At 41.6% G+C, this 14088-nt stretch overlaps 1 protein-coding gene across 1 annotated transcript in view; it reads right to left on the bottom strand.

Annotated features, from left to right (window-relative positions):
* Window positions 1-14088, bottom strand: part of sorcs1 (sortilin-related VPS10 domain containing receptor 1) — a 280871-nt gene that overhangs the window by 77110 nt on the left and 189673 nt on the right. The window contains exon 5 of the mRNA XM_084044273.1: window positions 10159-10232. Within this exon, the coding sequence (XP_083900399.1) occupies window positions 10159-10232 (74 nt within the window). The remainder of the gene's footprint in view (window positions 1-10158; window positions 10233-14088) is intronic.

Below are 14088 nucleotides of genomic sequence, written 5' to 3'. Positions count from 1 at the left end.
GGTGAGCCCCTGACAAATATTACTCAACTGCGCGCAAGTTGCTCTGTCAAATGTGTACTGAGGAGCAGTGGAGTTAAAGGTTTAATGATTTGTCTTTGAAGTGCAGTGGAGTGAAAGTATCCAAAAAATACAAATGCTCATGTAAAGTGCAGACACTGCCAACTGCCTAGAAAGACTAAAGGAACATACCCTGGCATCGTTGAATGCTATGGCAACAGTATCAAAGCCTGCAGACAGAATTACAGAATTACATAAACACGCACATCTTGTTTATTCGATACACGTATTTGTTTTAGCTCTTGCTAATTTTATTTTATTTTTTTCCTATTTGTCTCATCTGTTTATGAAAGTAGGTAGCTGATATATTGCACTTTTACTTTAGCGCTAGGTATACTCTTAGTTGCTTGTTTTAGAAGAGAATGCACTTAAGACTTCTAGGTGATTTAGTAGTTTTCTTGCCTACCTATGTTGAATGCACTTATTGTAAGTTGATTTGGATAAAAGCGTCTGCTAAATGACTGTAATGTAATGTAATGCACAAATAATGACTTATTCATCATTCAGAGTGTGTAAGGACCGTTGTTATTATTACATGTTCTTCTGTCCTGTATTTCATGTTCACTCCTGTTGTTGCTATGACACCTGAATGAATCCTCCTGGGATCAATAAAGGTTTATCTTATCTTATATTAACCCATTCAATCCTGGAACGCATCTGTGTCAGTTTAGATTTCTTTGGCTATTCAAAAATTGCAGATCTACAAGCTCATAGTGCAGCAGTGCCGAGTGCTGCGCTATGAGCTTGTAGATCTGCTATTTTGTTGAAAATGTGTGCAAATCTTTGAATATATTTTTAAAGCGAACATTTGTAACTTAAATATTTGCTTCTGGGGGGGGGTCTCTGGAACAACACATTTTAAGATGGAGGGTACATCTGAGGGAACAGTATGTTGCTATATCAGTGGTGCTCCAACCTTTCCATGTCAAGGACCCCCAAATCCATATGTATTTGGTCGCGGACCCCCCATCTCAAGATATGTTGTTCCAGGGACCCCAGAAGCAGAGATCTGAGTAATGCTTTTTTGCTTTATATATATATATATATATTAATCAAAGATTTGCACACATTTTCCACAATTTAAAAAAAAAATAGCAGAGCTCATAGCACGGACTGGAGAATCAGAAGTGAAATAAAGGCACCGTCAAACTAGGAGAGAACGACAGAGAGAGGGCAATAGAGAGAGAGAGAGAGAGAGAGAGAGAGAGAGAGAGAGAGAGACCACCACATAATTATCAGAGTCATTGCTACTGTACTGTAGTTAGACGGTAATATCCGGACTGTTAATTAAACCGACCCCACGGGTCAATTTGTACACTTTCAGAGTTAAAGGAACGCTCTGTGATTTTGCCGTGGTAGTGTAGGTGAATTTATAAATCCCCGGTCTTCAAACAAGGGGGTCCGCGACCCCTTAGGGGGTCCTGAGAGTTACCACAAGGGGGGATGCTAAATCTTTACGTGATAGGAACGTTGTTGTTGTTGTTTCATGAACCACTTGAACCTTAGCATCCCTACTCTGGGCTGAACGTTTGCAGAAAATAGCTGATCTACACGTGCCGCAGTGCACAGTGTTGTGAGCTTGTAGATCAGCTATTTTTAGAGATTTGCTGTAGAGGGGAAAAAAGAGCAGACCAAGTACAGCACCAAAGGTCAAGTTTACTAAATATTGAGGGTTCAAGTGGTTAAATGTCTAAAAATACACGCTAGATAATATGTAAACAAACACTGATAGATATTGCTGTCAACACAGTTTTATACAATATGTAATAAGCTGCATCTCTCTCTCTCAGCTAAGGGGTCCTTGGCCTGATTTTTTTTTGAAGACCCCTGTTCCACGATGAAACGCATCTCTGAACTAGAAAAAGTGCTCCTCGGAGCACAGGTCTCCGCCAGATCAGGTAGGTTATTGTGGCCTCCTGGTGGCGCTATAATAGGCCAATGTGAAAAGGGTGGCATTTCTTCTTAGGCCTTTCAATGGGACACTGCATTCATGATTTGAGGCATTTTGTTCCAAAATTGTGTTTTGCTAAATTAGACCTGCTGGTGGCGCTATAAAGGCCAATGTGAATGTGAAAAGGGGGGCATTTCTTCCTCGGCCTAGTGGGAATCTGCATGCAAACTTTCACGGAAATTGCACACTGCATTCATGTTTTGAGGCATTTTGTTTAAAACTGACCAATCCTGCAAACTTTGGAAGCCACTGTAAGCCAAATAGGATGGAATATGAAATATCGGACAGATCCATCAGAATCACATGACTATGGAGATGCAGTGTACCAATTTGCGTGTTTTTTGGACAGAATCTGAAGGAATAATCTCCAAAAATATATTTTACATAAGTCGGCCTCCTGGTGGCGCTGTAAAAAGCAGATGTGAAAATTGCAGTCTAATGTTTTTCCTTGGCCTCTAGGGAGTGTGCGTGCAAAGTTTCACGCAGATCGGTGCAGTTATAGTTAAAAATGCAAATCGGCCAGTTATAGCGCCACCATGAGGCTGATTTGAAAATGTTCAAGTGGCATTTCTTCCTCGGCCTAGTGGGAATGTGCGTGTGCAATTTTATGGAAATGGCAAGCTGCGTTCATGATTGGAGGCAGTTTGTTCAAAACGGACCAATCCTGCAAACTTTGGAAGCCAACCATAGAAAATCAGGATGGAATATGGGAAATCGGACAGATCCGTGTTGATCACATGACTATAGAGATACTGTGTACCGATTTGCATGATATTTGGATAAAATCTGTAGGAGTAATGTAAAAAAATGTGTTTTGCACAAATCGGCCTCCTGGTGGCGCTATAACAGGCCCATGTGAAAAAATTGGGGCAGAGGTTCTGAATTGGCATCCAGGGAGTGTGTGTGCACAGTTTCGGAGCGAACGGACCAACGGTGCCGGAGATTAGCTGGTAACACACAGACAGGACACACGCACGCACGGACGGACGGACGGACGGAGGGTAAAACATACTCTCTCGCCATGCCTTCGGCCTGGCGGAGACAATAAGATGGCCTAGTTGCGTTCACTTTGCTCACAAGCTACATGTCCATTGACCACTGAATAATTCAGTCAAGGTAGCACAGAACCATAGTTCTGTTAACCCATTGATACCTGAAGCCGATTCTACATGTCTCCTAAATCTCAACAGTTTTCTGAAAAACGCATGTTTCTATATCAGTGGTGCTCAATCTTTTTCATGTCAAGGACCCCCAAAATGTTATGTATTTGGCCTCGGACCCCCTTCAAAATATGTTGTTCCAGGGACCTCCAGAAGCAACGATTTGAGTTAGAAATGTTCGCTTTAAAAATATATATATTCAGAAGATTTGCACACATTTTCACTATTTTTCAAAAATAGCAGATCTACAAGCTCATAGCGCGGCACTCGGTGCCGCGCTATGAGCTTGTAGATCTGCTATTTTTGAATAGCCCAAAGTGTAAAATAATGCTTTTTAGCTCAAATCTAAAAATGACACAGTTCCAGGTCTTAATGGGTTAAAACTTTCCCTTTTTACAATAGTTACTGAGATAAAGTATATAAAACTCCGCTTCAGCTTCAGCTTTTTGGACTTATATATTATATACCACCAGACTGGGTGCGACATTGACTTAGACAGCTGTCCTTGTATCCCAGGAGAGCGTTTCTCTGTAGGACCAGCTGGGCGGGGGGGATACAGGAGGGGCTTATAGGCATCATGAGACGGAGAGCCGTTGCCTCATGAAAAAAGAAACACCAAAAAAAAAAAGAAAATCAAAGAGAGGCAGTGCCAGATGTTTCCCTGCAGATTGGTGTCATTTTCATGTCTGCATTTCTTAAGCAAATGAAGTGATTATCCAAATACATATTTAGACTGCATAGAACATTGTCCGGGTTCATGGGTTCATCGTTAGACAGTATATGGTATACACATCAAAAGTAGGAATAGACTCTATTCACAGCAGCCATATTATGAAGACATTCACAGGTGTTACCAATGATACTAATGAAGGCTCTGTTCCATTCTGGTCAAACAGAGTCAGGGTGCATGTTGGCTCACTGCTACACAAGTGGGTCTAAAGTTGGGGTCCAGGGACCCTCATGGGCTTCCAAATGGCCCCTTACAGGTGTGTAACTCTGAGAGTGTACAAATGGAACCAAATGGACCCGTAAGGGTCCATTTGGTTCCATTTGTACACTCTCAGAGTTATGGGGCTCGTGGAAACCACTGTGCTACACTAAATGGAACAGAGCCTTCATTAGTATCATTGGTAACACCTGTGAAGGAAGTGATAATATGGCTGCTGTGCATAGAGCAGAGCCTATCGAAAAAAAAGGTAGCACATCCAAAATTTCAAATCAATCGAGGACAAAGGTACTGACAATTCCACTTATTTCATTTATTATGCTCTGATGAAGGCTCATAGCCCAAACCTGTAAGCGTTCGTTTATTGACCAATTATTTGTTTACCAACATTAAGACTGGACGCACAGGTGATCGTTTCAGGCAATCAATTCCCAACGTATTGTTGCGGGGTGCGCTGGTTTCAGTTCATTCAACCTCCTCTTGTGTGTTGGCTAGTGAGGCGCGTCCTAGCGAGACCTGACAGAATGGGTTTCATTTGGTGCTGGCCTGCGCGCGCATACTGGTTCTTATCAGTGTGACGTCGTCTGTTAAGGGGTCTATAGGTGTGTGCCAATAAAAAAAAGGAAATGTGAGCACTTTGTCCTTCATTGATTTGACATTTTGGATGTGCTACCTTTTTTTTTCTTCTTTCAATTCCTACTTTTGATGTGTATTCTGGATTTTGGGTCTGGCACTCCACTGAGAAAACCCATTGTTGCTGCGCAACCTCTTTTTCTTACACAGTATAGTATATTTGAACGTTTTGATAGTAATAATACAAATAAATATATAATTGAAGTTGCTGGCAAATCAATAAAACGCTACATTTTTTTCAGTAGTACTAAGCTGCCTAATTTATTCCTGTATACTTACTTGTATGCTTAATTGCACGGCGGTGTCACGAGACAAAGATAGCCGATCCACAAGGTCAGCGAGCTTGTAGATCGGCTATTTTCGGGCGCACGACGCCGTTCGCGCGACGAAGTACACATCAGGGCTTGGAGGGTTTCTGGCGTAGCCTCATTACCGGGGTTACCACCACCACCACTACACTCCGCACACAGTATGGATCCTAAAATAGAAACTCTGCCAGCCACCGCATGCAGCAGCAAGCAGCAGCCCTCTGGGCTCTCTTCACTCCTGGTTACCCTGGCTTGTTAACCCATTCAATCCGGGAAACGCATCTGTGTCACTTTAGACTTCTTTGGGGCTATTCAAAAATAGCAGATCTACAAGCTCATAGCGCGGCACCGAGTGCCGCGCTACGAGCTTGTATATCTGCTATTTTTGAAAAACCATGATTTTTTTTGCTAATCTTTGAATATATGTATATTTTTAAGCGAACATTATTTTTTTAACTCAACTCTTTGCTTCTGGAACAACATATTTTGAGATGGGGGTCGGCGGGGCAAATACATATAATTTTGGGGCTTCTTGACATGAAACATTTTGATAACCACTGATTATTTCAACATAAGTTTAAAAAAAAAACTTGTTGTAGAATCCCTAGAAGCAAAGATTCGGGTTACAAATGTTCGCTTTAAAAATATTCAAGATAGATTTGAACGAATGTTCATGATTTTTCACAAATAGCAGATCTACAAGCTCATAGCGCGGCACTCGGTGCCGCGCTATGAGCTTGTAGATCTGCTTTTTTTGAATAGCCCAAAGAAATCAAAAAATGACACGGATGCGCGTTCCCGGTCTTAAAGGGTTAACACTTTTGACAGTTTCTCTACAGCCCGTCGAACAAAAGCTTTTTGTTACACATTACTACAGAGGCCGGTCATTCCGAGGAAAATATGCTCCCATGTTGTGGTGGTCTGTCTGGTCGCGAAGACCAAGTAAAATAATGGGGAGAGTTCGGTTATTATTTTTGTATTTTTTTGTATCGTGGTAAATGTATTTTTTTGTCTTGCGCAACACAATGTGAATACGAGGTCAACATGACAAAAAGGTGTTTGTTTTGTTGTTTTGGGTATTCAGGGGGCGTGCTTTGCTTCAGAGCAAAGCACAACAGGCACAGGCAGAACAATGGACATTATTACTTCTTTTACGCTTTAATTGCCTCGAGAAAATCTTCAAAGCTTCTCAAGTTGTGTACTGTTCCTTTACCCAGTGGTTCTCAAACTTTTTCATGTCAAGGACCCCCGGGAAGTGATATGTATTTGGCTGCGGACCCCCCCATATCAACAATATTTTGTACCAGGGATTTTTCAGAAATAGCAGATCTACAAGCTCATAGAGCGGCACTCGGTGAGCTGGTATATCTGCTATTTTTGAATGGCCAAAGTGGTTAAAATGATTGTGACGCTATATTAACACATTTTTGCTGGAGACCCCCTGGTACCCCCCACAAGGACCCCTTAGGGGTCCAACTTTGAGAACCAATGGCTTAAGCAACTCAAAAGGAAAGCAAAAGTAAAGTATTAAGATTACACACAAACAGGAAAGTCTTGGAGCACCTGTAAGGAGGACCATGTACTGTACACAACCCCTATTGACAGAGAACAGTCCCTCTGTCTATTCTGGCCTTTCTCTGTGTCTCCATGATGATGCAATTGAATGCAATCCCTCGCTGACATGATGAGCCCATATTGTCAGGGGTTCCAGAACTTTCTCCTGCTCGAGACCCAAAACAGACATTTTGGTGTCCGTCCGGGACCTAGACTTGCCAAAAATGCATTATTAATTTATTTTTGAACTGGCAGTGGCCTGTGTACCTGGTTATACATATATTTTCTATTAAGAAACATCCTTCAAAGGACATTAACCCATTAAGACCTGGAACTGTGTCATTTTTAGATTTGAGCTAAAAAGCTTTATTTTACACTTTGGCTATTAAAAAATAGCAGATCTACAAGCTCATAGCGCGGCACCGAGTGAGTCTATGAGCTTGTAGATCTGCTATTTTTGAAAAATCGGGAAAATGTTTGCAAATCTTTGAATATATATATATTTTAAAGCAAATATTTTTAACTCAAATCTTTGCTTCTGGGGGGTCCCTGGAACAAAATATTTTGATGGGGGTCCGCGGCCAAATACATATAATTTTGGGGGTCCTTGACATGAAAAAGTTTGAGAACCACTGATATAGAAACTTACGTTTTTCAGAATACTGTTGGGATTTAGGAGACATGTAGAATCGGCTTCAGGTCTTAAAGGGTTAATAACAATACTTCATTCATATTTCATTAGGCAGACCCACCGAAGAAGAGTACACCCAGAAATCATGTGATCACAGCAAACAAACAAAAATCGAGGCGCTTTTCAAGTTAAAGGATTTATAAAAGTCTCATTTTTCTCGGCTTTCTGTTGTTTTTCTGCTGTTTTTCAAAAAACAAGCCACATTCAAACGGCCATAGCTCTGGGGTGGAGGATCGCGACCGGCCAATTTGTTTTCTTATAACTTATAAGGCTGTTAAATGTTTATAATTATGCATAACAGTTTATAACGAGGTTATGAAGTATTACAAGTGCTGGTCATAATGCTTGTGATGCCAATATAATTCTATCTATCTATCTATCTATCTATCTATCTATCTATCTATCTATCTATCTATCTATCTATCTATCTATCTATCTATCTATCTATCTATCTATCCATCTATCAATGCATTATAAGCTCAGCGAAACTCTTCAGATGGGGGTCCGCGGCCAAATATACATCAATTTGGGAGGGGTATGTGTGTCCCAACATGCATCTCATAGTACTGTAAATGCAGACAATCTCTATCTGACCCCCTCCAACCGATCAACTTGGCCAGTGTTGCCAGGTCTGCTTATTATCATTTTCCCCCAAGATGGTATTTGAAAATAGCCGATCTACAAGCTCACAACGCGTCGCGTACAGATCGGCTATTTTCAAATAGCTGATGTACATGTTTAAAGTGCTCAGGTGGCCCATAGTCGCTTCTTTTGGGCTTGTTTTCCTAGACCTGGTTGCTTGTTTCTCTCACAGAATCTGGCAACACTGAACTTGGCACGTGTATTGCTGAGGGCCCGAGGGAGTTCCACGCCAAGTGGGAAGTTGGTCAGATCAGCGGTTTTCCAGGAATATCTATGAATCCACAAATGTCTGTATCTGTCTTGTCTGTTTGTGTCCCTTGTGTCCATATGGAGATCCCTGTCTCTGTGAATGGTGTCCATGTTGTGCAGCTCTAATTGTAGGGGATTTATTCTACATTGTTTTGTGGAAGTCAATCATTTGTGTTTAACGATTATTGTTAATGTGTCACTTTCCAATTTCAGAAATTATGTGGGTGTGTGCGTGCGTGCGTGCGTGCGTGTGTGTGAGACACGTGTGTGAGAGAGAGAAAAAGAGAGAGAGAGAGAGAGAGAGAGAGAGCTTGGGTATCTGCAATATTTTCAGTATTTTTTTTTACAATAAAAACGTTTTTTTCTTTTTTTTTTAAATAATAAATTCAATCTCTATTTCTCCCCCTAAATTGATACGTCTCCATATGCAGTCAAATTCTCAGTGTTAAATTAAACTCTTTTGAGTGTTAAAAATGTAACATTTGGCTACATTTGTGGACAAAGTAAAAAAAAAGTAAAGTATTTTACTCTGTACACATCCTGTCTTGTCAGACCTCTATAGGAACCCTGTTCATTTAGAAGAGTAGGAATAACACCAATATACTGTACCACCAAGAGGATTATTCACATGCGCTTCTAGCTCTAGACCAGGCTTATAGGGTCAGCGGTGGAGATTTACTCAAGTACTGTACTTAAGTAATTTGAGGTACTTTTATTTTTTACTTAATTTGTTTTCATTTATTTAACTTCTGCCCTTTTCACCCCTTTTTCTCCCCAATTTAGACGTTATGTCAATGAATTCTACACACACCATAGAGCCTCCCTCCTAATCCTCCCGCCCAACGATCCCTGCTGACAGGTGCCGGCCGAGCCCGTAACAGTATACGTGCCCCCGCCCGCCTGGCCTCCCTCCCCCCAATAGGCTCTATGCACAGCAGCCATATTGGACAGAAATTGGGCCCCTTCCTTGCTTCCTTCACAGGTGTTACCAATGACACTAATGAAGGCTCTTCCATTTAGTGTAGCACAGTGGTTCTCAGACTTTTTAATTTTAAGGACTCCTATAACTCTCAGAGTTACACCCTCTCAAGGAACCATGAGGGTCCCTGGACCACACTTTGAGACCCACTAGTGTTTCTAGTGAGCCAACATGCACAATATCAGCACCCTGCTTCTGTTTGACCAGAATGGAACAGAGCCTTCATTAGTATCATTGTTAACACCTGTGAAGGAAGCAAGGAAGGGGCCCAATTTCTTTCCAATATGGCTGCTGTGCATAGAGCCTATTGTGTTTGTAGACACTCAACAAAGCCGGATGCACCTCGGTGAATTCGAACCCCCAGCATCGGCGGTGGTGGGAAGGCACTTTACCACCGCACCACCCGATCACCCTGGAATAATTCATGTTTTGATACTTCATACTTATTCATTCAAACCTTTACTTATTCTCCAAACACATTGAGGTTGCCCTCATTTGCAGTGTCGTCGAGATACATCACAGCACAGTACAATTTCATTTTCACATCAATATTCACATCAACGAAAAAACAAAACAAAGCCGAAACTCTCCCCTATCGTGTGATATAGTTTATAAAGCAGTTGCAGACACTTGTGGGTAGGTCTGCAAGATTTGAATTATCATACTCCACAACATCTCAGAGGTGAATATTATACTTTTTACTCCACTACAATTATTCGACAGCTTTAATTACTAGTTACTTTGCCGATTTAGATTATTATTACACAACATTAACCACTTAAGCCCTACGTTATACTTAGGCTATTTGAAAAAAGCCAATCTAACATGGTACTTTAAGTATATTTTGTTGCCAATACTTTTGGCCTTTTACTTGAAACAAGGTCTTTTCTTATTGTGATATTGATACTTTTAATTTTACCCCCAAACAAATGCTATTTCCACCTCTGTTTAGGTTGGATACAATTGTCTAGTGAAACCGTATGCTTACCAATAGAAGCGGTTGGGAGCCACTCTCTCATGCACCAGCTGCCATCTTCTGCCAAACTCCTGTGAGCTATAAAGCTGTGGGAAACAAAAACAAATCACAAATACATGTAGGTTATTTAGTCAGTAAAGTCAGTAAAATGTTAACTCAATTACAATGTGTGTCCACTTTTCAAACGCAGCCCAATGTGCAGGAGTTTCCTTATAAAATATTGTACTTTGTACTGTATAGGTATAGGCTCTATGCACAGCAGCCATGATATTGGGAATGAATTGGGCCCCTTCCTTACTTCCTTCACAGGTGTTACCAATAATATTAATTAAGGCTCCGTTCCATTTAGTGTGGCATAGTGGTTGTCTTATTTTCAAGGACCTCCATAACTCTGAGAGTGTACAAATGGAACCAAATGGACCCTCACAGGTCCATTTGGTTCCATTTGTACACTCTCAGAGTTACACACCCACCTTAAGGGGCCATTTGGGAACCAAAATGGAGTGTTTCCAGTGAGCCAACATGCAATGTCAGCACCCTGACCAGAATGGAACAGAGCCTTCATTAGTATCATTGGTAACACCTGTAAAGGAAGTAAGAAGAGGCCCAATTTCTTTCCAATATGGCTGCTGTGCATAGAGCCTATTGTACTTCGGGATTATGAAAGCGGTACACACATGCACATACACCATACATGGGCAACTGGCGCCCCGGGGGCCACATGCGGCCCCCACCTTCACTTAATGCGGCCCGCAGGTTAATATGGGTATACTGATATACTATTGATTTCAGCTGTTACAATTGCAAACATGACCCGCTTTAATTACCTCAGTCTATATTAGTAGTTGCTTAGCCTCGATCTCCAGACTTTTATTTTTTTAGTTTTGCTCAAAAATAAGAGCCTGGACCAGCCTGTTGACGTTCCTGGAATAGGAAGTGTTTCATTTCCCCAACCAACCAGAGTGCAGTGGGCGTCGCTTCAAATGTTGTGACGTCAGGGCTCTCAATGGTTCACATCGGGGAGGAGGAGGGGCATGGGGCGGGGCGGGGGCTGACGGAGAGATCGGTGAACCAATGGGGTCTCACGGAAATTATCTCCGGAGATTTTGAACCCGCCCATCTAGACCAGATATCAGACACACTAGGGCAGCCTAGTAGTAGCTTAATGACTAGTATTAAAACTATTTTGTCTTTTTTATGTCAGATGTATTTGTATTTAAGTTCATAAAGTTAACATAAGCATAAGTAAATGCATTTGAAATTAAATAAAAACGTAACTTTTCAGAATTCCAATTCAAAAGTAGCAAAAATAGCAGATCTACAAGCTCAAAACGCGTTGCGTTTTGAGCTTGTAGATCTGCTAATTTTGCTACTTCTGTGTGACATAGAATGGCCCGACAGTATAATGCAATGTGCCCCTCTGGAGTGAGTGTGGAAATATAGTGGCCCTCTCCATCATCAAAGTTGCCCACCCCTGACATACACACACATAAACACACACACACACACACACACACTGATTTCCCTAGCCTCCAGCCCCAACCCTAACCATCACCACTACATGATTAACACTAACATTTACCTCAACCTTGAACATTAATCAAATTCTAAACACCAGGAATAAAATGATCCGAAAATGTGTTTGCAAATATTTCACGTCAAACTGTTCATTTAGGTGATGCCTCATTCTTGCAGGTTGATGCTTTTATTTAGCCATTATTAGTACGCACGCACACACGCCAGTTGTGGAAAAAGTACTCGCATCTTTTACTTAAGTAAAAGTATCAATACTGTAGTGTAGAAAAACTATTTTAAAGGTAAAAGTCTGGTAATCAAAATTTACTTGAGTAAAAGTACAAAAGTATTGGCATCAAAATATACTTAAAAGTACCACAAGTAAAAGTACTCATTGTGCAGAATGTCCCATTTCACAAGTTCATAATGTATACACATCTTTTGAAAATAGCAGATCTACAAGCTCACAATGCGTCGCATCGCGACGCATTGTGAGCTTGTAGATCGGCTATTTTCAAATGGCCGAAAATAGGGCTGAAGTGGTTAATGTATGTTTTGTGATAATAATCTAAATCGGCAAAGTAACTAGTAACTAAAGCTGTCAAATAATTGTAGTGGAGTAAAAGTACAATATTTTGCCACTGAGAAATAGTGGAGTAGAAGTAAAAGTAGGCTATTGACAATGGGAAATACTCCAGTAAAGTAAAAAATCCTCAAAAGTGTACTAAGTAAAGTACTTGAGTAAATGCACTTAGTTACTTTACACCACTGGCGCACGCACGCACGCACGCACGCACTGTGTTTTACTCAGACACCGCCCAATTAGATTATGTTTGCCATAGAAAATCTGAAATTTTAGGAGCGGGGGAAAAAAACAACATTATTCCTCTTCCCACACAAGCCGACTGGCTGCCAACCTGCTGCCTGCAGATTGTGAATCATGCTGCAGAGACTCAAACCGTGCATGTTGTTCGCACACACACACACACACACACACACACACACACACGGCTGGGGTTAAAATATGAAGCTGTTAAAGGAAGGTGTCTTTAGGGTGAAGGTATTTTGTTCCGCGGGAGAAATCGACGCTGTCGCGCAGAAACCTTGTATCTCCATGTTTCAACGTTGTACGCTTTTTCGTCACCCTACTTAGTCTAGAACAGGGGTCTTCAACAGGGGGTCCGGGACCCCTAGGGGGTCCTCAGAGTTACTACACGGGGTCCGCCAAATCTTTGTGTGATATGATTTTTTTTTTACATTAACCACTTGAACCCTAGCATCCCTTTTCTGAGGAGAACTTCAGTTCATAATGGTGAAAGTGGTTACACAGATGCCTTCCCGGTTTGAAGGCATGGGTTATATTAAAAAAAAATAATAATAATAACAAAGGAACGGTTTTGGACATACAGGGTTTCCCCACAGCAAATCCTGCACCCTCTAACAAGCCTGTGGTTAGACAGCGGGGTGAGGAGACGAGAGGCTGACCACAGCGGGTGGTCTGGAGGCAACCATTGTTCACCAATAAGCAAATTGCTGGGCTGCTGTGCTGAGATTTCACCGGCTCTCCTTTTCACCGCCACTGTGGAATCAGACGCAATCGCTAAAGCCCTTGTTGTATATTTCATAACATAACATACACATTTAAGCCATATGTTAGAATTACTATAGGATTACAGGTCTACTTTTGAGGACCATTTGTTGGAGAGGCTGGCTATAGGTGGGGGATACAATTAACATTCTCTTTGTTTCACCTGGAAAGCACAGGGAACAACAAAGCCACAAGACACTGTCTCCATGTCTTCCTTCCTGGCCCACCCGAATTGTAGATTAGCAAGTTGATCAAAGACTGATGCAATCACCTCTCCAGATAGAGATATTAACATTTCAAGGCTGACACACCCACACATGTACCTTCTTTAGATCTCAAATGTGGTCACTACTATAAAGATAGACTGTAAAATGTAAGCTTGGTGTGTGCCACTCCAAGCCGTGAGGCTGTGGAGATGGCTGTGTAACTCTGTACTATGAAATAAACTGGAAGCAAGAAACCTCACTATTGGAGTGAAGACTCAATTCATTCTTCAACAATTCATATACATCTCTGGAACATCAAACTAACTATACAATATGGCGTTGTTGGCAACTAAAAGCAATAGAACCTTTACCAGAACATAGTGAAGGCTGTGGGTTAACAGATACCTAATCTCTCAAGAACAGATTCCGACCTGCGGTGGAATCTGTCGGAGCGGTTCGTCCTAACCAGTGCGCATTGGATACAAGTGGGCGTGCCTTCAGATCAGGAAGTGGGCCGCGCTTTACCCAATCAAATGTAGTGGGCGGGATTCACGTGTCCATCCACCATGATCCACCCTCCCCCCCTCGAAACTAGCCGAAACTAATTTAACAATAGCGTCCTCGGAGCGGACA

This window comes from Gymnoscopelus microlampas (assembly GCF_963454915.1).
Source record: "Gymnoscopelus microlampas genome assembly, chromosome: 2".
NCBI classification, from domain to species: domain Eukaryota; kingdom Metazoa; phylum Chordata; class Actinopteri; order Myctophiformes; family Myctophidae; genus Gymnoscopelus; species Gymnoscopelus microlampas.
This window is presented reverse-complemented; position numbering and strand designations above follow the sequence as displayed.